General features: G+C 43.6%; 1 protein-coding gene across 3 annotated transcripts in view; it reads right to left on the bottom strand.

Moving 5' to 3' along the window:
• Positions 1–2,531: 2,531 nt before the first annotated feature.
• Positions 2,532–26,248, bottom strand: part of MARCHF8 (membrane associated ring-CH-type finger 8) — a 192,196-nt gene continuing 168,479 nt past the window's right edge. For 2 of the 3 annotated variants that reach the window (XM_024217308.2, XM_024217309.2), the window contains 4 exons: positions 16,667–16,746; positions 13,419–13,599; positions 9,863–10,010; positions 2,532–7,476 (listed from right to left, as the gene is read on the bottom strand). In XM_024217308.2, the coding sequence (XP_024073076.1) occupies positions 7,172–7,476; positions 9,863–10,010; positions 13,419–13,599; positions 16,667–16,746 (714 nt within the window). In that variant the 3' untranslated portion in view covers positions 2,532–7,171. Of the gene's footprint in view, positions 7,477–9,862; positions 10,011–13,418; positions 13,600–15,531; positions 16,381–16,666; positions 16,747–26,248 lie in introns of all 3 variants that reach the window. The other variant, XM_024217310.2, reaches the window with a different exon arrangement.

Raw genomic sequence — 26,248 nt, 5'->3', positions numbered from 1 at the left:
TGTTCACTTACTGGCTTTTGTATGTTACCATTCCTGATGTCCATTTATTCTTTTGCGGAGGGACTGTCCGGTTTGGCCAATGTACATGGCAGAGGGGCATTGCTGGCACATGATGGCATATATAACATTAGTAGATGTGCAGGTGAATGAGCCCTTGATGGTGTGGCTGATGTGGTTGGGTCCTCTGATGGTGTCACCAGAGTAGATATGGGGACAGAGTAGGCAGTGAGGTTTGCTACAGGGAGTGGTTCCTGGGTTGGTGTTTCTGTGGTGTGCTGTGTAGTTACTGGTGAGTATTTGCTTCAGGTTGGGGGGTTGTCTGTAAGCGAGGACTGGCCTGCCTCCCAAGGTCTGTGAGAGTGAGGGATCATTTTCCAGGGTAGGTTGTAGATCATGGATAATGCGCTGGAGAGGTTTTAGCTGGGGGCTGTATGTGATGGCCAGTGATGTTCTGTTATTTTCCTTGTTGGGCCTGTCCTGTAGTAGGTGATTTCTGGGTACCCGTCTTGCTCTGTCAATCTGTTTCCTCACTTCCCCAGGTGGGTATTGTAGTTTTAAGAATGCTTGATAAAGATCTTGTAGGTGTTTGTCTCTGTCTGAGGGGTTAGAGCAAATTCGGTTGTATCTTAGGGCTTGGCTGTAGACAATGGATCGTGTGATGTGTCTTGGATGGAAGCTGGAGGCATGTAGGTACGTATAGCGGTCAGTAGGTTTCCGGTATAGGGTGGTGTTTATGTGACCATCACTTATTTGCACTGTAGCGTCCAGGAAGTGGATCTCTTGTGTGGACTGGTCCAGGCTGAGGTTGATGGTGGGGTGGAAATTGTTGAAATCCAGGTGGAATTCTTCAAGGGCCTCCTTTCCGTGGGTCCATATGATGAAGATGTCATCAATGTAGCGCAAGTAGAGGAGGGGCACTAGGGGACGAGAGCGGAGGAAGCGTTGTTCTAAGTCAGCCATAAAAATATTGGCATACTGTACGTTTTAGTACTGGCAACCTTAGACTTCCAGCATACATCACACAAATTGAAGTCCCCCAATGATCATGCAGCTTTTTATCCTCTGTGTTGTGGATAGATGCATAAATAGGCGGTCATCCTGCTCCCTAATAAGATTTGGTGGGCTGTAGCAGACATCAATTAGAACACCATCCTGTGCTTTCTCTGTTAGGACACTGATCTATAAGCATTCAAGATCATTTTCTTCTGACTTGGAAACAGGTAATACCTTCTTTTTTTTTTTTTTTTACATGGAGTTCCACTCCCCCCCCCCCCCCTTTGCCCACTCGATCCTTCCTAAATAGGTTATAGCCATTGATTTTAATTCCAATTGTGCAAATCATCCCACCAGGGTCCAGTAATACCAACTGGTTCAAATTTATTCTCATAAATGAGCAATTCCAATTACTCGTTTGCTACCCAGGCTCCTAGCACTTGCTTACAGTCAGGGACGGCTCTAGGATTTTTGACGCCCCAAGCAAAAAAAACAAAAAACCACCCTCTGGGAGCGCAAAATAAAAATAAAAATTATGCCGCCCCTGAAATTGTGCCGCCCCAAGCACGTGCTTGGTTTGCTGGTGCCTAGAGCCGGCCCTGCCTACAGACAACTCAAGAATTTCTTTTTGTCCCCTTTGGTTTCTTGATCAATTTTGTTCTCAAATCTCGATTTTGTGCTGATTTCTCATATTTTCCCTCCATTTTTGCTACGAATTTAATCCACTCCTGACTACTCTAGCCAGCCTGTCCCTGAGATTGATCCCCCTTCTATGAAGTGGAGGCCATCCAAACTACACAGCCCTCTTTCCTCATGGAAGGTGGACAAACGTTCCACAAAACCAAAACCCTCCACCCTACCCGACTTACCTAGCCAGAGGTTCACATACAAAATCTTCTGCCTTCTTTCACTTGTGGGACACATAGGACCTCAGAGAACACTGCTTGAAAATTCTTTTTGTTTGGCATGCTTCCAAGGGCTTAATGCTCATCTGCCGCATAACCTCACAATCTTAGCCTTTCTTTGCAAGAGACTGATGGCAAGGGGCTCCCCCTGCTCTGCTGGAAAAAAAAAGTGTCCTACAGAAAAAAATCCATGTGAAAACTCTGGGCCCAAACTTGCAAGGTTCAGAATATCTCACAGTGCCTTCTCACGAAGATGAAAAGATTGTTAAGGGAAGACAAGCCCATTATGATCATCTAGTCTGACCTTTTTTTTAAGTGAGTGGTTGAACACAAGCATATCTTCTGAATGTGATGGAGAATCCATCCAGTTATTCCATGGTTAATTACCTTCCTTGTTAAAAAATGATTTTTTCTGATATCAACCTCCTGTCATTGGATCTTGTATACTTCGGTATGCTAAATTAGAGAGAAGCCACTTAGATCAGATATTTTTTTCCATGTGAAGGTACCTGTAGTCCATGATCAAGTCACCGCTGGAAAGCTCAACATTTCTGAGGACTGGGCCTCTAGTTTCTTTGCAAAAAAGTAATTTTCTGCCAATTACTTTTTATAGAAATGCTTTATTGCTGCAGTCAATAACCCTGCGTATCACAGCACAAATAACCAATTACAGTTTAAGAAACTAATAATAATAATTCTGCAAGTGGTAATACTGAGAAAGAGATGAACATACAGAAAAGGATACAAAACTATACATTTAAGTTACTAGAAAGTTACTAACTAAAAAAATTCTGCAGAATTGTGAAGTGTCTTGTATAAACTATACAACACATGCCAGTGTAAAGTTGATTAACAGTATACAATTACCTATGTACAAATGTTTTATCTAAATACAAGATCAGCTGCAATTTTTAACAATTATCTTCTATACAAAGACAAGTGCTTTCTAGTTTTCGGTTCTTCATTGGAATATACAGATGTTGCAATATTTCAAACTAAATAGTAATAATAATAATAAATCACAAAATAAAAATTCTCCTTTAAAAAATTTATTTTGCATATCTAGGCTAATGCTGTGAAAATCCAGCCAGCAATATCTTTGCTTTTGTATTTGACCCTCGGTGTATCAGAATACTAGAGATGGATCTGAACCAGATTCACAGTTCCAAACACACCTGAACTGGGGGTGGGGAGGAGGGAAGAGTTCACATCCATGGCTTCCCTTCATGGCTAGGTCCATTCTCTACAACAGACCAAACCAGGAAACTGGGTCTCAACACCCCTTGACTTTATGAGAATCTGGATCCAGAGTCTACTTTGGACCAGACTGTGACCCAGCCCAATGCAGTCGTGTAAGGGAGTAAAACTCTACCCGCATGCACAGCCAGTTCAGAGCTTCCCACATCACAGCAAGGATGTGAGAAAGGGCTGCACACCCAGCACTGTCCACCCCAACAGCAGGAGGGTGGGGAGTGGGTGGAGCCAATGCCCAAGTCAAAGGAGCCGAACTAGTGAGGGGGCAGGGAGGGAAATGTAAGGGAGAAGTTGTTTCTCCTTCACAATCCTATTCCAGGGCTCCTCTGGAGGCGTTACGTGGCCTACTGTCCTTTACAGGCTCAGTCAAATTCTTTGTGAATTGCCCTGTCTCTACAATGTGCTGAAGCAAAGCCCTGAATCAGAACTCCAGGAATGTTTGGCTCCAGGCCTAGATCTAAAGTTGGCAGCTCAGGCCCATCTCTACGGAACAGAGGGCACCATGTTGTGATGGTGGCAGTTTGTTTCCTTTAAATCTCTCCCCCATAAAGGGTTAGTTTAGGAGAATCCTGAGACTTCATAGCGGTTTAATACATGAAAATATTTTAAAGATGATCAGCCTTCTTGAATACACATTTATAATTCTAACCTCATGGGTGTTTGTGACCCTGCCGCCGTATCGGATATGATGCCGCAGGGAGATTTTCCTTGGCATAGCCTGACATTTTCTGGACAGGACTTTGGACTGACAAGACATGGGAAAGGGAGCCGGGTGGGGGGCTTTCCACTAGATCAGAGTGTTTTTATTATGCAGACAGCAATCAACACAATAGTCTATGGATAATCTATGGATAATGCCATAGAAGTTAAATTAAGCACATGTCCTCTTTGACTCAAATTCTGCTCTCACTTGCACCTCTGCAGCTCCTTGACTTCAGTGGGGATGAACAGGAGAAAGAGAAAGAAAAGACAATTCTGCCATAGTTTTGCTGTTCAGCTGGAAGTACGTCATATAAGAGGAGCTTGGAATGTGTATTTTGATGGTGAATGGTCACTATCATGATCCAAATCTAGGGAGAATGACAGGACTCATTAGAACCAGGGTAAAAGCCTTGGGACGGCTGCAAAAGATCAACAGAACTTCCTTACTAATGGTGATAAAGCACCATTCAGACTTGCGTATACCACCAGATGGCACTGTGGTAAAGAAGGAAAATGAAGTTTCTGAAGGCTCAGTGGGAAAGAATCAACATGAAAAACAACATCAGGATGGGTGAAAAACAGTAAGATACAAAGTAAAGGTCCGATTCTGCAGCCCTTACTCTCATCAGCAGTCCTATTGATTTCAATGGGACTACACAGGATGATTATTTACACCTGTAAGGGTTGAAATATCAGGCCCTAATTCTGCTTATGAAAGAGGAATTGGGGAAAGACCGTGGATGACAACGGGATGGCTAACAATCTCATACGCAATTCTTTTGCAGCCTATTTCAATTAGAAAGTATGTATTTGTAAGACAAGATAAATTGGTAGGGGGTGGGGGGGGGAGGAGGGGGAGTCTTTAGCAGTGTATTGTACAGCAGCTGGCATATGCTATGCTAAGCTTCCAAAATATCAAACTAACTCTAGTAATGTTTCTCAAAAGGTCCCGGTCAGATGAGACTGCAGACAGCACTACCCTGGAGATGACTCTATGTTAATTTTTAATCCTTACAGCCCTGCATGCATGAAAATTGATTAAGAATTTGATGAAGACCTGGTATTTAACCCACCTGAGTTGATTTGCTTAACCTGTTCACCAAACATAAAAAATACCACGTGATCTGGGTTTTAGTGAACAGACTATGGTCATTGCCAGGACGTTGGGAAGAAGGGCGTTCAGAAAGGGGCCCAGATAATTGCACTTTAGAATGTAGCAGACACAGGCAACAGACTGCATGCATGGGGAAATGAGGACTGCCTAGATGGTAGAAGGGAGGGTTCTCGCCTGTCTATACTGGCTGAGTGTGGAACGTCATGGCCCCCACCACAGCGACAAGTTTATGCCAGTGCAGCTTGATAGATTGTCCAGAGATCTGCAATGTTTTAAAGCATTCCCAAAACAGGTACATGTTATTAACAAAGACCAGGGCCAGTAAGCTTGGAGGGGGAAAAAAAAAAATGTGCACACACACTCTCACAGGCTTTAGAAACCACTGGTTGATGTCCTCTTAGCATCCTCCCTCATTTGCCTCAAATAAATCCACAGATTTTTATCAAAAAGATCAAGACAGAAGTTAATATCACATTTTAATGGAAATTTCTCTGATCTGCAGTTCTTCCTCTCCAGTGTCCAACTATTTTCATTGGGCCAAACCCTTGCTCAGTGGGAGTTTGCCTGAGAAAGGATTGAATAAACCCTGGATAAAGACCTTGGGATTTGGTCGAATATTCCAACACATAAACAGATTTCCTAATGAACTAAGAGGCCCAGTGCAACTCCCATTACTGTCAATAAAAAGATTCCCATTGACTTTATTGGGAGTTGGATTGGACCCGAATGGAGCAAGTCAGCTCTTAAAACTAGAAACCTTGTGCAATACCTTTTAATTATGACTTTTCCATTTCAATGATGCTGACACTATGGTCTGGTTTAATGAGGTCTGGGATTGAGACAACCTTCACCTTACTCTGGTTGAAAGAATGATTCCCTAAGAAAGCTCATGTACTTTTAAACATTTGGACAACTCTACCCAGCACTCCTCAACCTGACTCCATACATGTTCCTCTTCCCATCAAACAGTTCATACAATCAGCCATTCACAGGTTTAAAACAAACAAATCAAAATCACTCCGACCAAGGAATGTATCAAAATTTGGGCTAAAATAGGAAGGCGGTTTCAACCTCAGCTATGTAGAGACAGGAGACCCTATGCAATATTTACTCCTTATTAGTTGTTTTCAACACCCCTTCTTCATGTTGTCAAATTCTTGGGTGAGTCACACAGAACACAGCATTAAAGAAGGCAAACCATTTTCAGCTGTATTTGTTTTTTTCTAAAGAGCTCACATTTTACCAATAGTGTCCAAGCCCCTTTGCCAGCGGCTGGAATGACAGTTACATCAGGGATATGTGCAGGTCTATCAACTATGTAATTGATTTAAAACAAAAAAACAAACCCCAGAACAGAACAATGAAACCATTACATATTAAAACAAACATTTTACACCCACTACTCTCCATTTACAAGTCACAAGTGCAATATTCTTTGAAAAATTTTCTCCTGAGAGAAAACCCCCAAGAAGCAGAGTTTTTAGTGTTATGCTGTGGGTATGCGTTGGAAACCACATTAGATTTTTGTAAGGCAAGAGGTTTAGGACCTAATAGGATGTAAGTGGATCAAGAGAGAGTATTAAAAAGGGGTATTTTGAAATGAGACATTCTTTCAAGTTTCATTCTCATTGGACACATATATTACAAAATAAAGACTTTAAAAAGTGCTATATGCTTTGTGAGTCCTTTATCACAATATGTAAAGCATAATCTTATAGCCGCTGCCTACGAGAAATGTTAGTGGCAGTGTTAGCGGTAGATTAGATTCTAGGTCTCTCGTTCCTCTCTCTCAGCTGTTCCTCAATGTCTGAAGCCATCTTCTCATCAAGGCTTAAATTGCCCCACATGCATTCTGGGATAGTTTAGAGCGAGCTGTCTTTTAAAAAGAAGCAGACTCCATGAAGCTGATGATGGTTCACACCGGACTTGCCATACTCTGATGCCTTGCCTCATCCAGTGAAGCCTCCAGTGTCTCTTTGTACAGGCCAGTCTGAGAGATGAAACATCGAGAGGTATGGAACCGTGATAACATACTGACAGATGTGTCGGGGGGGTAAAAAAAATGTTTAAAAAAAAAAAAAAGTAATCCGCCAGCGCTAGGCTGTTAGCTGATTTTAAAAAGGTAGAGCAGTTTGCAGTAAACAATGATGCTTTTGATCTTCAGGAACATACAGAACCCGCACCCTTTCCCAGCCCCCAAAGATCAGACATGAAGGATTTCTGCACCACAGTCTTCAGGCTCCGTGTAATGTGAAGAGTTTGTATCCGAATGGTGGACCCCAAGCATTTCTTTATTTTCAACATTTGGCTCCATTAATGCAGGTTTTTCAAAGATACTCTTTTTGCTAGTATCCGGACAGTTCTGTACATATATTACTCGGTTATAAGCCTTAAGTCTCTTCCACAGCTGTACATATACTTTGCACTGTACATACATGAACAGGAGTCCTCCAGTGAAGCCAATAGCCACAACTACCAGCTTAGTCCAAAATGGCCACTCTAGAATCCCTGGAAGAAAGGAAAGGACCACATTAATATTAGTTAGGCTGCACAGTATCCTTTAAATGAGAGACACAGAATAGGCCACAATCAGAATCTCAAATCCAAACCCATCTGAATTTGGTAGGGGATTTGGGTTAAAATCCTTGGCAGTACTGTATGAAAGCAAACTGATATGATCACTCCCAGGTTCCTTTATTATTATTATTGATAAGATGCCATAGGTGTACAGGGCACTTTACAGAAGAGGTAAGTCAGGTCCCAGACTTGAGCAGCAGATAGTCCAATTCTCAAAGTCCACAGGGTGCAAGCGTGGTAGGCAGTTCTCTTTACAAGTACACCATTTTCTGTCACAGGGTTTGTTTAATGCAAATAGTTCTTGTTATACCAACAGTTATGTTCTCGTTTTTGAAAGCTTGTCAATTCCAGTTAACAGGTCTGTTCACACTCAACCCCCCTACTTTACTTTGTGTAGAGCCCACTGGGAGTACTATCCCCTACAGGGTATAACTAGCAGCTCGCAAACAGTTCAGTCTCCTTTATACCTCTTCCTGCCCACTCAGTGATCACACAACACATAGATTCACAGGCTTTGAGGCTGAAAGGGATCATCTAGTCAGACCTCGGGCCTAGCATAGGCCAGACAGCTTCACCTAGTAGTCCCTACATCCAGCCCAATAACTTGGAGTTGAACTACAGCATCTCTTTTAGAAAGAGACGTCCAATCTTGATTTAAAGGCTGTAAATGGTGGAGAATTTACTACATCCCTTGGTAAGCTTACCCTCGCTATTACAAATGTGCAGTATTATTTTAGTTTGAATTTGTCCCTATTGAACGTCCAGAGAGTGGATCTTGTTATAGCTTTGTCTGCTAGATTTAGAGACCATTAGTATTGCATACCTTCTCCAGCATAGGTACTATACATATCAACCCTCTCCACTACTGGCTGGTCAGGGGCATTGCAGGAAAGACCATGACATCATGCTGATCCATCCATTTTCAAGTTTCATGGAGAGTCAACAATATTGTAACAAATCCATGACCTCCTCGGACACCACATCTGTCACTGTGCTGCACACACATGACCATTCAGAACTGCTCAGCAGTGGCAGGGATAGAACTCAGATTCTCTTGCTCGAAAAGCACAGGACCCTGCCACTTGGTTACAAATGCAACCTCATTAGCTGTTAGCAGTATAGGACCTATGCCACGCAGCCCAGCAGTTCCGATTCTGTCCAACGGAAGCAGTGGTGCATGCACGCATGCACACACATGCACACTAGCCAGCTTACTGTAGTACTCATCAGATTGCTCATTTCATTTGAATTCTGAAACGGAGTACAGTACCAAGTACTAAATATTCATGCTATTCCTATTTATGCTCATCTAAAATATTTATCTAAAATGACCTGAAGGCTGTAAATGTTTGAAAGCATATGCTTTTCATAAGCATATTGATCCCTTGCATTAAAAGGCCAACAATTTTCACTACTCCCATAGATGATGCTGTCAGATGGAAGAGAGACCAGAAGCTTTCATTCAAAGCAGCCTCTTTGCTGAACAAAAATCAAGTACAATCAAACTACAACTGAAAATGAAAAATGACAGTAAGTCATGAAAATGTATATTTTGAAGAGTGGCTGCACTCTGAAAAGAGAGTGTAAAAATGACTGTGGGCTTCCAAGTTTATTCACGTTCAATTATTTCCACAGCAAATGTGCTTTGCTTACAAGTAAAAAATATTTTTTTGTTTTATTTTTCACTGCTAGCCCTTCAAACGCAACCTGAGATCTCAGAGTCAGGCTAGGTTCTTTGTGGTTCATGCATCACCGCCAGGAATGAAATTTCAGCAGGACAAATTCTGTCCTTAGTAACAACTGTGTCAACCCATCATGTAACTGATTGGACTTTAATACACAATTCTCTTATTGATGAACAAGGAGTAGCTGAATCCAGCTCCCTCACTTTTTAGCTGTGCTAGCTCTGCAGGGCTACTAGGAATAAAAAGCAGGAAACACTTAGGCCTTGTCTACACAGGATTGGTACTAGTTTAAAAATAGATTTAGTTAAAGCAGTGCAACTTTGTGTGTGAACACTTATATTAGTTTAAAACTGGTTAGACTGGATTAGCTCGCAGCTATACATTTTACTGGTGCAAACTAAACTGATAAGCCAGGTTTAAATTGATTTAAGAATGTCCACACACAAAGTTGCACTAGTTTAACTAACCTGGTTTAGAATCACACCTTTAGTTAAAATGGTGCAACTTTGGGCCTTATTTTAATTACTAAAGCCAGAGATCTGACAGTTTAAAAAAAGACATCTTCTTGCTCAACAGATCTGCCTCTTTGCATTCAGAGCCACTTAAATATGAAACAAAATAAAGTAACATACCAGTAGTCTGTCCCTGTTTAATCTCTTCAGCAGTCCTGTCTATAAGGACATACAGAGACCACACGACGCAGGTGATGGCAATGATATGGAATGTTACAGAGCACATGATCTTCCTCCTCTCACTGGCCGTCATCTGCAACTTCTCCCACTAGCAAGAAATCCAGAAGGCAGAGCAAGTGGTTAGAGGTTTGTGGAAGCGAGAGCAGTGGATGAAAGGAACACTAGTGAACACACCTGACAGGCAGAGGCTGTTTTCCTCACAGTACACAGAAGCATTTCTTTTTAAAAGTCATTATGTCAGGTAGTTGTCTCAACCCACTAGTCCATATATCAGTGTGCAAGTTCAAGCAGTAGTGACTGGCATTCCAGTTTCTCCTTGTGACTTTTGGCCCCAATCTTACTCCCATGACTTCAGTGGGAGCAGGAGCAGGTCTTAACGATAAATCTCTGTGCTGGGCCTCGGTGCACTGCTGCTGCTCATGCCTTATTTACTTGTACACACTCCAGTGGTGCAGCAGAGCTCGGGCTGATCCCAACCCCAGTTTTGTACAGCCTAAGCAACACTGCCTGTTAAGAGTGCCCACCGCTCTGTGGCCGAATGAGAGGTGGGGGGCACCAGCAGGTATGCCTGGCAAAATGGTAGTTGCTCAGAAAGGTTTGGCACCGCTAATATAAAAATACTGCTATAGAAATGAATGGGCGAGCTACTGGTCAGTGTGTGTTACATGCCCGTCTCTGTACCCAACCCACAGAGGATAGGAGTCTGTTATAGCCCCCAGGTGTAAAGCCTGACTTTAGTTCAAGCAATGGAAACTGATGCTTTTAGGTCTAGGTACTCAGTGTGTGTACACTACGCTATTTGATCAAACAATGGAAGTTGCTACCTATGTTTTATATTCAACTGCATTAATGCGGAACCACATTTCCCCTCTGAATAACCAGCAGAGACAATGAGATGAAGTACCATCTGAAATGCCCAGATTTATGCCAATTACCAAGCCGTCAATGATTCTGTTATAGTCCCATTAGAAACCACAACGTTTTGGCCATTACTAAGTAGGAAGGATGCAGAAAAATTAGACAATTTTACAGACATTTACCAACTACTGGTAATCACTCGAAAAAGGCTTTTATTTTTGATGCATTTGAGAATGGGTCTGGCATTTCAGTCTCATATTCACACTGGACAAACCCTTCACACACCTTCTCTATGTACACTGTGAGCCACGGTCTCTTCTCCATTACAGCTATGCAAGCCCATTGGGTTGCATTTGACAATGCATGGATGAATTTGGCCTGCAGAGCGTACAGAAGAGAAAAAGGAGCTTGAGGCTTCCCAACCACAACTCCCATGAGGCACCGTGGGAGCATTTCCAAATCAAAATATTTTTGTGTTTGGCCAAAATATTTGTGTTTCCAAATTCTGCCAAAAATCATTTTTTTCCTGTGGAAAACTTAGATTAAAATGATTTTTGATTTCATTTTCATAAAAATTTTCCATGGAAAAAACTCCCATGTTTTGACCAGCTCTACTTCATAAGCTGGGTTGTTGTTTCTTAGCTCTCTTAGAAATCTCAGACTCTCTCCTTACGGGGTCAATGGGTCAAACACTTTACAGACCTGATTCATGACTGCTTTAACTCCACTGGGACTTTAAGTTAAACCTGGGATGATCAGTTTGGGTCTTATGCTACTGGCAAGCACCAAGCCTATATTTTGGCCTTCTCTTGTTCACAGTCCAGCTACAGGTTATTTTCTCCTGATTGACAGGATACAATACAGGAGGAGTTGAGGATGAGATGTCAGCTTGACTGCAGTTTAATCTCAGGAATACTGAGCTTCTATTTTTGAGGGCTAATTCCATTTTGTTTGTTTGTTTGTGTTCCCTCCTCCCCATCTCCCCCACTTATGGTTTTGTCCCTATTATTTTTGGCACCTGGTTTCTTCATAATAGATTAAATTTTCAGAAATGATGCGTGGATTTTGGATTTGGGTGCCCAATGTGGTATGCCTCACAGGGACCAGATTTTTAGAAAACGCTGAGCATCCACTCAAGGTGTTCCAAATTTGACACCCCAAAAAACAGACGCCCCAAACCACTAGCCAATTTGTTAATTTAGACTATTGTGTTTTTATCCACGCCTTTATTTTTATTTTTTTGGTCTTCTCTTTGGGGGTCTGACATCAGGGACGGCCAAAGCATGACCTGCAGGCCCAACGGCACCCAGGATGTTCTACAGTGCAGCTCACAGCTAAGTTCCTCCATAATAAGGAGGCGCAGCTGGAAGAAACGACAGGTCCCAAAATGCAGGTCTCCATCGTGATCCAAGAGGTCTCTGTTCAGAACAGCATCATATCCTGAGTTATATATTTTGCAGACTGCACTTCTGTATTAAAGATGAAGGTGGCTGAAATCTGCTCCATTTTCTGTAGATTAGTAGTGGCTTTGGGATCCTGGCCAACTACCATTACAGCCCTTGGATGGGTTACACTTTGGACTCCCCATCCTAGTGATTCAGGATCATCTGCTTGATTTTAATCTTTTTTGCTTATTCTTGTCCCAGACTGAGATTACTTTTATTAACCTCTAACATGGGCAGGCACAGCACGATTTGCCAGTGCTAAGAATATTAGTGGTTCCTATCCAGAAATCCTGCTGGTGAGCATCAACTGCCTTTGAAAGACAGAGGTATTTGGGATAGGAAAATGGATACCGGACACACCAATGGACAGATCCTTGTGTTCTTCAGTATCGGTAAGGTAAGTCAGTGGGTGTATAGATGGCAGAAGGTGTTAAATAACAGCTGTTGGTTCTAGCAAGTTGAAGTAGTAAAATGTTACTATGTATGTTTAGTGCAAAAAAGAAACAAAACATTGTTTTTCTGGGTGAATTTCATTGCACCGTAAATAAGATTTTGGCTTTAAAAAAATCATTTGCTACATTATTATTTTTTATGTAACCAAAGACTTCAATGGAATCATTTTACAAATAAATATGAAAAATACAGAGCCTACAATTCCCACATCTTCAAGAAAATTCATAAACCATATGGGTAACAGTACAGCAAATTCTGTGCTTTAGAGTGGGTCTCGGCTCTGAAAGGTGACTGTAGAAATGGTAGGGGGTCCTAACAAAACAGATCAGTTCCTGGTGTACTTTCAGAGTTACAGCTGCTGACCTTGCGGACTACAATAAATGTTTCCTCCTCTTTATTCCTGTTAGCTCTGCGGAGCCAACCCAGTTACTGGAGAAGAAAATGGATTCTTTTCTGGCTTTGGCAGCATCAACAGGATTGTCAATTAAGTTCTGACAGCAGATTCTTTATTATTGGTGATGCATGAAACCAGAAAAAATCCAGCTTGACTCTCAGATCCCAGGTTGCATTTTCACGTAGAAAATACAGATTATAAAATTGAGCAGACTGTATACGGAATCACTGAGGGGGATGATAAGCATGGAGTCCCACTGTGCCATGTTTAAAAAAAGAGTCACTTTTCCGAGCAGTGCCACACTTTTAAGGCAAACTATTTCTTTGGAACCAGTCCTTAGACCTACCTTTCGTAGAGGTTTTAATTTGGTCTCCATGATGAACTCATACTTGCAGAGTTCACAACATCGGGTGTCTGAGCTCTTGATCCACTGTTGCAGGCAGGCTTGGTGCACAAAATGAAGACTTCCTGTGCAGTGACAGGGGGTAATCAAGGGGCTCTCCTCGTCTCCTTCACAGTGACATATCCTGAATCAGGAGCAAAGCAGCTCATTAGGAGGCAGCAGCAGAGACAGGGAAAACCAAAACAATGTAGAGGAGGCTTTTAACATTTGTGATCACGCACGGTCAACCAATGCAGATCCCAAACGACATACATTTCAAACAAAGAAATTTATCAATAAGAAAAACCAACAAATAAAATAAAATGCGACACACAATAACTGAGCACAAACACTGCTAACTACACAATTTCTCTCTAGCTCACCGGGCAGACACACAAGGTCTGAAAGAGATTTGGTAATGAAAAGAGAAAGAACAGGATAAGAAATTACAACACATCATCTTGTCTACCAGAACAATAGTACTTTACTGAGAGTGGCATTTAAGCAGTACGGACACTTCCCATGACAGAACATGTTCACAGAGGTGTAAACCTAACTGTGGTTTACAATTAAAAAAAAAAACAGAAACCACCACACACATACAAACTCCACAAGAACATGAAGGGCTAACCTACGAGGCCTGGATCTTGCCTTCTGGGATGGATTATTTCTAGTAAAAGTTACCAAGAGATGGACTCAGGCTGCAAAGCTCCAGTCTGACTCTTGCCAAAGTTGGGAATGTTTAGATCTTCTGCCCCATCTCTACTCACTCACTTTGTAATGGCTGCCAATGACAGCTACAGTAAGGTTCCCCATATTCCCTACTGATTAACCTAGCAGGCACTGAGTAGCTCCTCTCCCAATATGTTGCCACTCCAAGGTACTGCAGTTCCAATTCCATTTCAAGCTCCAGTTAACAGGGACACTTGGTTCTGCATATTGCCACGGAAGCAGACTGATAATTAATTTCCTATGAGGTTGTTTTAAAAAGTTTGTGAAGAATAACATTGGGGGCACGAGTGCAGAAGGCCAATGAGGATGGGGCCAATATCTTTTGGAGCATCCCGCCTACCCACTGTTGGAATCCCTTGCTGAGTCCATGTGACCCAGCTGCTAGTTCGCACCCTGACTGCTGGCTGAGAAGCCAGGTGGTGAAGGTGAGTGGGCTGGCAAGTATCACTGGGGCCCAGGGATGAGAACCAGCAATGAGGTGGATTGTGCTGAACAATGGGGCAGGGTGAGTAGCATTGGGGAGGCAGGTGGTAACAGGGAAGGAGTCGGGAAGCAGGGGATACATTATGGGTCTTTGCAGGGGTTGGATCACTTGTAGGGAAGAGAGAGGAGTTGGAGAGGATGATTGGTAGGGGATCAGGGGATGTGCCAGTTCTCACTATACTGAGTGCCTACCCAAAACCAGGCTGAGGCAGAGTGGCAGACTCTGCACCCGGATGAGGGGGCAGAGCGAGGTAGCTGCCTCTGATGGGGCTTTATATCTTCCAGATCTGGTTAACTTTCTGCAGCGGCACAGTCCATCCAGACCACACCTCACTTGTTTGACCCCATGCGATGGACACGCATTAGGGCCACGTTCTGGCTCATCGCTAACAGCGAGCCCTTGAATTACACTTTTCACCTGAGGCTCTTTATGAATAGATACATGGAAATGAACAGAAAAGCTTTACCAAAAAAAAATCATATATAAGTTGATCAAATCTGGGAAGTGACACTTAAATGGCCCATTTTCCAGTGACCGTCAGCAAAGCACATTGCTCTTTAAGCTAAGAAAGTTCAGCTTGGCCTTTAATATGTGTAGCTGATTCTCTCAGATATTCCTGGGTTTGGCACCAATAAAACCACCTTGGAACGCGGAGCTGTGAAACAAATTGCTTTGGGTTGCAAAGAATTTATTGACTCAAAGGGAAGCTTCCACTTAGCGGACTAATAAAGCATTGGAAAAGCAGCAGGCCTCAAACTGCACATATTAAAGCAAGGTGAGAGAACACAAAGGCAGAGAAAGCAGAGCAGGTCACTGCCGAGTGTGGGAGGGGGCGGAGGAAGGCGTTCTCTGTAAACCAACCTGCAGGCATCCCCCGACGTGGAAACAGGGGAAAGAGGGGGGAATTTTTCTGACAGGGGAGAAGGGCAGTCTAGGTCACTGTCTTTCTCAACTGAACAGAGTGGTGCCCGCAGCTCTTTTGCTTTCAACCTCACGGAGGCACTGTCCTCAAATACGTCGTCATCCCCCATGTCATCAGAGCAGAAGCCTGTGCTTTCCACCAACAGGCTGGAGGATTTTGCAGTTTGGAAGTGGCTCGGATAGCTCTCTAGTTCATGGAACTTATGCAGGCTGCTGGCACTCGAGCTGTGGGAGAAGGAGAAGAGGTAGCGCAGCAGCTTTTTGCTTCTTGATGATGTCTCATTGTCCACCTTGTCATCCAGGAGAGGTATCTGCACCGCGTGGTGGTTCTCGGCTGCTCCCGAAGCGCTCGAGTGGGTGGTGCAAAGAGACGGCATGTAAGAGTGTTTAGAATTGCTAAAAAAAGGCCTGAGATTGAGCGATTTCTTCTCTTTCTGATTAAATCTGTTAATCCTTAAACACTGCTCCTGTGTCGGGGTCAGTTTGCCTTCAGAGCACGTTCGCTCCCCATAGTTAGAGCCCTCTGTGGTGCTCTGTGCCTTCTGGTCCATGTCGTTGAGGGACTTGGAGAATTTAAGAGCACGGGTGGCTTTTGCATTTTTAGCAGACTCGAGCGCATGGACCCAATCCTGCCCATGGGAGTTTCTCTTTGATGCCTGTAACGTGTCCTGACAGATTACTGTCACTGTGACCCCTTGTGTCAGAGAATTCTGGCAGTGAGGATTTTTCAAGACAACAGCAGACTGCACTGGACTGTGATGACAACATTCAGAAAACACTGCACTGGAACTGCATGCAGAACAGTGGAATAAAAGCACAGAAAGTAAAAACAATTATACAAGAGAACACGTATAATCAAAGTAAGAAACAAGAATTATGGCTAGTGTGGGGATGGTAAACACAGCAAGCAAACAGTAAGTGGATCCCATGGAGCAGCGCTAGACAGTATTCGAGAGAAACAAATGGGACATTTAGAATCGGAGCCCTAGATTGCTTACTTCCTGGTGTACATGATTTTTTTCATAAATTGGTCCTTGTACAGGCCCACTGCAGCTCTACAAACAACAAACATTACCTGCAGATGTCCTGATTGGATGGCGTAACAGAAGTCCGAGAGAAGCTATGAGGAGCAGAAACGGAGGTTGGACTGCCAGCCTGCAATAAGAAATGACAGGTCAGCTTTTATGTAGCACCAGTCTTTAGTATCAAACACAGTATCTGGGGGCAGATACTGCATCAGATCCAATTCTCTTGGGTTAGTTGTAGATGTATGAGGCTTGTGGAGACAAGTACTGAATGTCAAAGAGCTTAGTTTGACTAATGAGCGTACACCATCACAACTCTTGGAAGAGGTATTCATATACCTGGAACACACCTCTTAACACCAAAATGCAGCCTTCTCTGGGGTGGAACCTGGCAGCTTTTAAACTCTACAAAGAACAACAGTTCAGGAAATGAAGAATGCCATATTCATTCAAAGGAGGAATTAGACAGGGAGAGAGTATTTACCTAATTAGGATTTAGCTAGCACACAGGAGCTAACACTCCTATTCGAAAATACCACGGGACTTTTAATGACGACAAGAGGCCAGGGCCTTGGCTTTCTAAGAGTCAGACCATCAACAGTCCAGTATCCCAGACACCATTCTGGGGCATATGTTCAGTACCAGCTCCCAGGAAAGAGCGCCCCATGCTGAATCAGACCCCTCCCTGATGTGCTCTTTATACTTTGAGGTTTTATATTCTGGGTTTACACTGACAGGGCCTCCCATCTGTGCGGAGGCAAACCCTGGTGGTGCTTAGCTTGTGGAGACCTGACAAGATCACAGCCTGAAATGCAACAGCTGAAGAATCCAGAGTTCTGCACACCCAAATGAAAAATAAAGATCATCCATTTGGGCTGAAATTAAGAGAGGGAAAATGTAGGTTGAATCTCAGGAAAAGCAACAGACTAGACTGTGGAATAATCAACATGGTGAAGTGGTAGATGCTCCAGCATCTGGCACATTTAAAATTGGAATGGAGAAATCTCTAACAGAAATACAGTATGGAGTAATCCTGCCCTGGCAGGGAATAGGACCACGTGACCTAACATTCATGTATTGGTGAATGTGAAATGTTTCCACCATTCTGAAGTTTCCTGTGAATCTTCAGGTGAAGGAATCAGCTATGTGTAACCTCTATGTACATGGGTAACCTGTAGACAGACTTCCTTACATTCCATGGCTGAAGAATTTGCTGTGTATTTTGATCCCTGCTGCAGAGTTGTGCTCTAGAATCCCAACTTTTATTTAAAAGTAAAATTATGTTTCTAGCCATTTTGGTTGCAAAGCAAAGCTTGAAAACCTGAACAGTGCATTGTCATCTGCCTGAGTCTGCAGGCAGCCTGAAAAAAAAAAGAGTTTTGAAAGGAGCTAAATGCCCCATTCATCTCAGTCAAACAAAAGATGACAATTTAAAATGACAGCACTAATGCTTTCATTGTTGAACCTTTAGCAGAAACATCCAGCTAATAGCTTGATCACAATCCCAGACTGCCCTACATTTCTTCAACTACCAGATACCTCAACTGCCCCTTATCCAGCTGCCAAAACTCGAGCTTCCCAACGAAAACTTTTGCAATGCAGTTCTGCAGGGTCAGTACAAAAATCTTTGGCATATTAAAAACTAAAAATGTGGGACAGAGTTAAATACACAGTTTACTATCAAAATATATAGCACAGGGACTACTGTACTGAGTGTAATATTCAATCCCATATTTAATTTATTAAAAGCCTCTATGGTACATTTAAAATGAAGTTGCCACAAGCTTTAGGAATTTTACTGCAGAATTTAGGTTCAGCTTGCCACAGAATATGCATGACTTTACTTATAGATAGTTGGGTATCCTACCAGAGAGGGTCACCTATAAAATAATAGTAACAGAAAACATCAGGCCAAAATCTGTTTGAATTACGTTCAGGGTGTGACAAACCAACAAACTGCACATCAACAGTTGGTTATATTAGCTTTGCCCTGAGGACCATAGCTCATATATTTTATACTATGTGAATCAACACCCTGGCAATAGAGTGAGTCCTCACCTACACATGTTGAGGTGAGTTCAAGACAGTGCCAGATGTTTTTTGGAAATTCTTTAGTTTTGTCTCTTTGTTTTACTGCCTTAGCATCAACTTCAAAACAGGTTTTTCTCGGACGTTAAATGTTCTTGTCTCCCAACATGATTTTTTTGTGATAATTGTGGTTGTTTTTCAAAAACAACATCACTACCACATCAGTGTGGAAGCTGACATTTGGATCTGCAGTAATTATGCAAATGTGCATTAATGAGATTTTTTAAAATGCTGTAGTGTTTAAGGACATATTTAGCAAGCTTTTAAAAACAAAATATTGACCCAATGGAACAGCACATCACACTCTGCCTTGGAAACACAAATGCAGATGTTGCTGGAAGCACAGGAGTTTACTCAAGAGATAAAACCCATCTCAGGCTCTTGAAAGAACAAGATTTAGGAAGTATCTGGCAATAAGGACTCTTCATACAAGACCCAATCCTGGCTCTGCTTCCCATGGCAGGAAGTCCGACCATGCAAACATCCTTGTAGCGAAGTGAGACTCATTGGCGCGGCGCCTCCTGCTGATCATCCTGGGAATTAGCTCTTGTCCAGCTTAGAGCGCCCGTTGCTAGCCGGTGGCTCACCTGCCTCAGGTCCCCATGTCCCTCCCAGACCATGGTGCCCCTTACCTTGGGGTTCTGCCCACCACAGTACCCCAGATGCTGGGTCTCCCCTCCCAGGGGAACCCCCAACCCTCTATCCCCCCCCTTGCCTCAGTGGCTACTGCCAGTCATCATCTACCCCTTGTTCACTGGGGCAGACTGCAGTCTAATGGCCACTCATCACTGGCAAGGGGGGCTTGGACCTGCTGCCTTTCCCTGCAGCTCAGTACCTCTCTAGGCCTTCCTGTCAGGCCGCAGCCTGGGAGGTTGCCAGGCCTGAGCTCCCCAGCTCAGCCTGCCCCTTCCCCAGCACTGTTCTGTCCACGGTACCCTTTGCTCCTTCAGGCAGCTAGGTCCATCTTTCTCCAAAACTAGAGAGAGACTCCTCCAGTTTCTGGCCCACAACCCTCTTTTCATGGACAGCTGGGCCCTAATTGAGCTGGCCACAGCTGTGGCTGCTACTCCAATCAGCCTAGCTTGGCTGTTTTAACCCCTTTTCCCCAGCCCTCCCCAGGGCAGCCCTCCACCCAGGGCTGTTTTAACGTCTTCAGGGCTGGAGTGGGGTGACCACCCTGCTACAGTCCTACAATGTCCGTGTGGGCTCAGGACAGGCCTGGTGCACACCTAGGGTGCCGGGGCATGGTGCAGAAGGGATCAAGAGGCTCTACACTCACTCCATGGGCTGTTTGGGGATGGAGAGACCATTCAACCCTCAGACAGCTCTCCATGGGGCCCACAGAGGTTATTCTCGTGGGGGGGCAGGGACAGGGTGCAGAAAAGGGAGTAGTATGCCCCCCCCTCCAAACTAAACAACAAAATGGCAAGAGAGGGGCCTGGAGGATGGGGACTTTGCTGTGGGTTGTGTCCTTCCCCTCCACCCCTCCAACCAGGCTTGGAGAGAAGGGGTTTGTTTCTTCACTCCGATGGGCCCTGAACCCCTCTCCATTCAGGGCCACCAACTGGGAGAGATCGCTGCCTTGGGCCACGTGGTCCAGTCATCTCCTTGGGTGTCAATCAGCCCGGCAGGACCCACATCCTGCACAGAATTGGGGAGGCACTGGGCATGCTCACTACTTTCCTGACATCATTACCCAGAACCCAGATGAGGCAGTCAGTCTGGTGCTTGGGAAAGGGAAGGGATGGGGGGGCCTTATATGACTGACCCTGAAGAGGAAGAGGCACCAAGGTTTGATTAGCCACCTGTAGACAGAACCCAACCAGGCAGCTCCATCTGGCTTCAGGCCATGGAGGCACCAGGACCAATCACTTGGCCCATAATTTGCAACCCGCAGTGGTAACTAGGGGTCTAGCATGCTTCAGTAAAGGATGCTAGACAGGGCCAGGCTGACTTTACAACAGTGACCACTTTAGTCCCTATGGCAATTTTTGTCTGAATAGGGGACCTCCCGTCCCTACATTGTAGAACAGTACTGGTGTGCACTGTTTGTTGCTGCTCCCTTCCCCAGGGGAGGCTGCATCTCAGTGGTGCTGGATGCATACAAGGCCCAATCCTGCAAACCCTTAATGGCAGAACTCCCAGTGAAAGCAAGATCAAGCCCAAAGTTTGTGCAATGCTTTGGCTCTAGTGCAATGTAAAATATTATTGATGAGTTATAAACCCCTCGAAAGAGAGACGGATAGTAGAAACGCTGGTCTTATTCCAGGTTCAACCGCATGAGTGGAAAACCTAAAACTATCCAAGTGAGGCTCTAAGAGGCTGTGAAAGCCAAGAATGGACAGAAACAGTTACATTAAAATTCTCTCTTTGCATCAACTCAGCTAAACTAAAAATGAACACTTCAATCAAAACTTCCTGATTTCCCCCCCCCCCCCCCACTGCGGGACAGAAAGTGGTGCAGAGGCATCATGCTACACAGAGTGTAAATTTGATCCCGAGGCCGCGATCCTGCACAAAAATACCACATTACCAAAAAATTAAAGACTGTATTGTAATGCACATGCACATACAACCTTAACTGTGGCATTTACTGATTTCTGAGTGCTTCTCTTTGCAAGCTTAATGTCTGAAGCTCTGTTTCATTTCTTAAATCTTCCCAAATGATATTCCATCTGCATGTGAGAAATTTTATTCATTTTTCTTATGCACAAATCCACAACTGCAACAGAACATGGAAAAATTATCCATTGATTAACTTTCAACTTCCATACACATGCGTACATTGGACAAAAAGAATGCTGGGATATTGTACATTCAGAAAGAAACCGTGGTATAATAAAAACCAGAGGATATGCACGAAGTACATTTTTTCTACTCTTAGAACTCAGTCAAATCTAAGCAGATTGTCACTGATATAAGTACCTGTTTTTCAGGAAACGCCCCTGTCAAATTTCAATCTCTAAAGTGCAAGATCTGTTCAAGAAAGTTTGAAAAAAATTGTAATAGAAAAGGTGTATTTACCCCCATTCTCTTCCTATGGAAAAACAGCAGGACTGTTTTTGCTCAAACTCCCCACCAAACACAAACCAAACCAACAATAAATTTAACCTCAGAAAGTGACCAGACCTAGAAATTTTCAATAATTTGAATGATAAAAGTTTGAGGACATTATAAACAACTGAAAGAGACCCTTTGGAATATAAACACTTAGAAAACCTTAACAACAGTGTAGCTGCTGCTACTTACTCCAGCTTTTATACATGTTATAGTATGTCTCTAAGTATTATTAGTTAAAATACGTAGAATAGCTGATAGTGTTTTTCAAAGCATTCTTGACTGTATTAGGTTTTTCGTTATGCTGACATCACAGCGCATATCCTACATATAAAAGACCTCATCACTAACTCCAGTTTTACATGGTTTTACTGCATTGACTTCAGTGTACGTGCTCCTGATGAACACCAGTTTCTGTGAGAGGAGAATCAGATCCAGAGCACCTAGACTGAATCCTGGGAAATAAATTAGCAAACTGCTCCGTATTGCCACAGCGGTGCCCCACAAGAACTCAGAAGAAAGGTCAGCACATGGCGAATAGTGTAGATCAACATTCCAATCTGATGCAATTCAGCAGGGTCAGTGTGTAATCTCCAGTGTTGTTACTCAGGTAATCACAGTGAGTTTGAACGTGATAATCCCTTGAAGCCCAGTTAGTTCTGGGATCACCATTAGAAAGAAGCCTGTGATAGCCTGTCATTCTAATTCCTTTTTCTCCTCTGAACAATCCTGTTAGCAAAGGAATTCAGCACCTTTTTTACAGTAATCTCTGCCCACAAATAAGTGCTGCACATCCGACCAGTCAAATCCCGGCCCCCCAAAACCAAAACAAAGCAATTTTCTTTGTAGTGCATGATGTAGATCTGGCTATGGCTAAGGAATATTCCTAATTATCTACTCCTCTGAGTAGGTGACTGCATACAGTACTGTCGTCCCACTTTAGGCTGTGCTTTGGTAATAGTAATTATCCCTAGTTTTAAAGAACAGCTCTTGTCATATTCAAACAAAATGATCAAGTTACTCATTGAAGACACAGTTAAAAACAAACCCAGCCCCAGGGTAATTCATCCATTGATTAAAAATGTGGTAGGAAGTAGGTGAAGTTTTTTCCCACACCTGCCAATGCTGCCGTATGTAGTTGCAACAGCAGGCAAAAATCTTAGTCCTTTTTATTATTCATGTTACGGTGACATTTGAAGCCTGAAAGGAGACTAGGGTCCTAATGTGCTAGATGCTGTATACATCTACGGTGAGAGACCTTCCCTGCTCTAATCTAAATAGGAAAAATACAGACAAAGTGTTAGGGAAAGGAAGCATCATTATTTCCCTGCTTTAGAGATGAAGGACTGAGGCAAGGAGAGATTAAGCAACACAGAAAGTTACAAAGGAAGTCTATGGCGGGGCCAAGAATCGAACCCAGCTCCTCTGAGTTCCAGGTCAGTGATTATTCACAAAACCAGCTTTCCTCTCTGATTTTGTGTTGTGATGCAGCCACTCTGTGCTGCACTGCCAACATAAAATAGATAGATAAATAAAGAAAATGAAATCCGTCAGCTAGTCTACCCAGCTCTCAGAATCACTCCAGTATTAGGGGGACACCCCCCGCCCCCGGCACAGAACTGTCAGAGAAGCTCCTGCACACTTCCCCTCACAGCTGTAGGAGCAAAGTGGGCATGACTGGGGCTCTCTGACATCTCGCTAATCCCAGCTGCTGTATAAATCCTTTGGGGATGCAGGTGGAATTTAGAGCAGCCTGCATCTGCCCACATCTGGCTCACGATTGGGGAGGCACAAAGGATGCCACCTTCGCATCCCTTTCCTCAACTGAGCTGAGTGCTCCCTGTGACGCTTTCCAGTGGTACCCATGGTTGTGAAGCACCTTGCTACCTCTGGCCCTTAGCATGAGGAAGCCTTGTCTATGCTCACTGCGTGTCAGCTCCCTGACTCCTACAGCCACAGGCAACACCAGCACTTCCCTCTCAGCCTGTGCAGGCTCCACTGTCCCTCTGCACGTTAGCGATTGCATGCTGGAATCAGGAGGCAAGAGTCAGGGTCAGACCGGGGTCTCTGTCTTTTCACGGTGTATCTGTACAGTGCCTAACATGATGGGGTTCCGATCCTCAGTTGGTGTCCCTTGGTGCTACTGCAATTAATAAAGAATAAGGAGAACTTGTGATGCACAGTGTTATATGTCCAAAGACTTCCCCTCCCATTGCTTGGAGTAGCCAACATAAATACAGGTGGTCTCCAAGTAGACTGGGGCATAGGAGTGGAAGTTGAGAGGTTGTTTTCAAGGGCTCACATACCATAGTGCTGGATAGTACAGTAGCAGGATTGAGCATTAAACACAGTCCTGTAAACCCTTACTATCAGGCATAGGTCCTTTTAACTATGGTAAGAAGCATGTACTGATGGAAGGGTCTGTACCTGGAATAAATGCCTTGCAGAGATGGAGAATGGTCAAGAACTAAACCAGGAGACCATAGCAGAATAGCTGGAATAACTCAGTCCCACTGCCACAGAAAAATTAGTATATCCTAAGTGTGCTCTGAAGTCATTGCAGTAGTAGTATCTTAGGACTGGACTACACTTAAAATTCAGGTCAACACAGCTATGTTGATCAGGGGAACAAAAAACCACCCCCAAGTGACATAACTTTGCCAGCCTAACTCCTGGTGCTGATGCAGCCAGGTAGGCGGAAGTATGCTTCTGTGAGTTCAGTGAGATGAACTACGGTACCGTAGCTATGCCAGTATAGTCCCTGTAGTGTAGCCATGGCCTTAGACCAGGGGTTGGCAACCTATGGCACGTGTGCCGAAGGCGGCATGTGAGCTGATTTTCAGTGGCACTCACACTGCCCGGGTCCTGGCCACCGGTCCGGGGGGCTCTGCATTTTAATTTAATTTTAAATAAAGCTTCTTAAACATTTTAAAAACCTTATTTACTTTACATACAACGATAGTGTAGTTATATATTATAGACTTATAGAAAGAGACCTTCTAAAAACGTTACAATGTATTACTGGCACGCAAAACCTTACATTAGAGTGAATAAATGAAGACTCGGCACACCACTTCTGAAAGGTTGCCGACCCCTGCCTTAGACTATCATTCCTGTCTTTTCAGGGAAGCACGGCAGGGATTTAGACATCTAATGAAGAAGGAAACACTACATTAAAATAGGGAAAAATATACCTGAAACCTTCAGGGAAGTCAGCTTTGCACTGTGCTCCCGGCAGTGGTTCTGAAGTAACAGACTTTTCTGGAGTGGACCTTTTCCATCAGTGTAGGCTGCATCTACACTACAGGGTTATGCTGGCATAGCTACGGTACCGTTGCTATGCCAGTATAGTCCCTGTAGTGTAGCCATGGCCTTAGACTACCATTCCTGTCTTTTCAGGGAAGCAGGGCAGGGATTTAGACATCTAATGAAGAAGGAAACACCACATTAAAATAGGGAAAATATACCTGAAACCTTCAGGGAAGTCAGCTTTGCACTGTACTCCCGGCAGTGGTTCTGAAGTAACAGACTTTTCTGGAGTGGGTCACTGGGACACTATTTTCCACATTTGCTCCTTTCCATACCATACAATCTACACGTCTAAGGCTAAGCACTCTCCTTGAAACTGGAATCAGGCTGAAGTCAGCTTCCACTCAGGCTTCCCAAAAGGAAACCCTACTGAAGGATTCTGGAGGGAGCTTATTGTGGTGATATCCACTTATAAAGCACTAGAAAGTGGGCCATTTATCTTTCTAAAATCTCCCAGGGCGTAAGGCACCATCTTCCCAGGGTATAAGTAATTCCCATTGAAGTCCATGAGAACTACTCATACTCTACAGGGAGAGAATTGGACCCTCTGTCTTTAAAATGGCCTCAAAATACACTTCTTGGACGGAGGGAGTATGAAAGGAGACAGAACTCTACTCTTCCCCTGCTGCTTCCCCCACATTTCCCTTTTGAAGATGCTCTTCTTAGTTGCATAAACAATGAAGTTAACATGGAGAATCCAGTGCCTGAATACAGAGCACCAGAGACTGGGGGATTATTCGACACATGTAAGCGTATTATCACATGGCGCCTGAGCACCAGCTTACATGCCTTGGGGGCAGGAAAAAAAGAATATACAAACGTATTTTAATCTTCACATTATAGATTTCTTCCTGCCTGCTTTAGCAGCTACTGTCCCACTAGCTCTGAAAAAAACAGGTTTGTTTAAAAAGGCAACCACACATACACACCCAACACCCACCTTTTTCCAGGGCTCAGGTACTTGAAAAGAATACCTTTGAGTAGCAGTTGTTTTCAGTAAGACTTGGTCATCTGATGGGATACAAGAGAAGCTCAGTGATTGAAAAATCTGGATTGCATTTCTATAGACTAGCATTCACTGAATCCACCAAAGCTTTAGGCAACAGCCCATGTGTGTATTCATATGCTTTTCTAAATCTGTTCCAAGCTGATGAACAGCCTAAATGGATTTTAAATTT

The sequence above is a fragment of the Terrapene carolina genome, unplaced genomic scaffold, assembly GCF_002925995.2.
Source record: "Terrapene carolina triunguis isolate 2854851 unplaced genomic scaffold, T_m_triunguis-2.0 Scaffold402, whole genome shotgun sequence".
NCBI classification, from domain to species: domain Eukaryota; kingdom Metazoa; phylum Chordata; order Testudines; family Emydidae; genus Terrapene; species Terrapene triunguis.
Note: the sequence above shows the minus strand (reverse complement) of the source record. Positions and strands in the feature narration are given on the sequence as shown.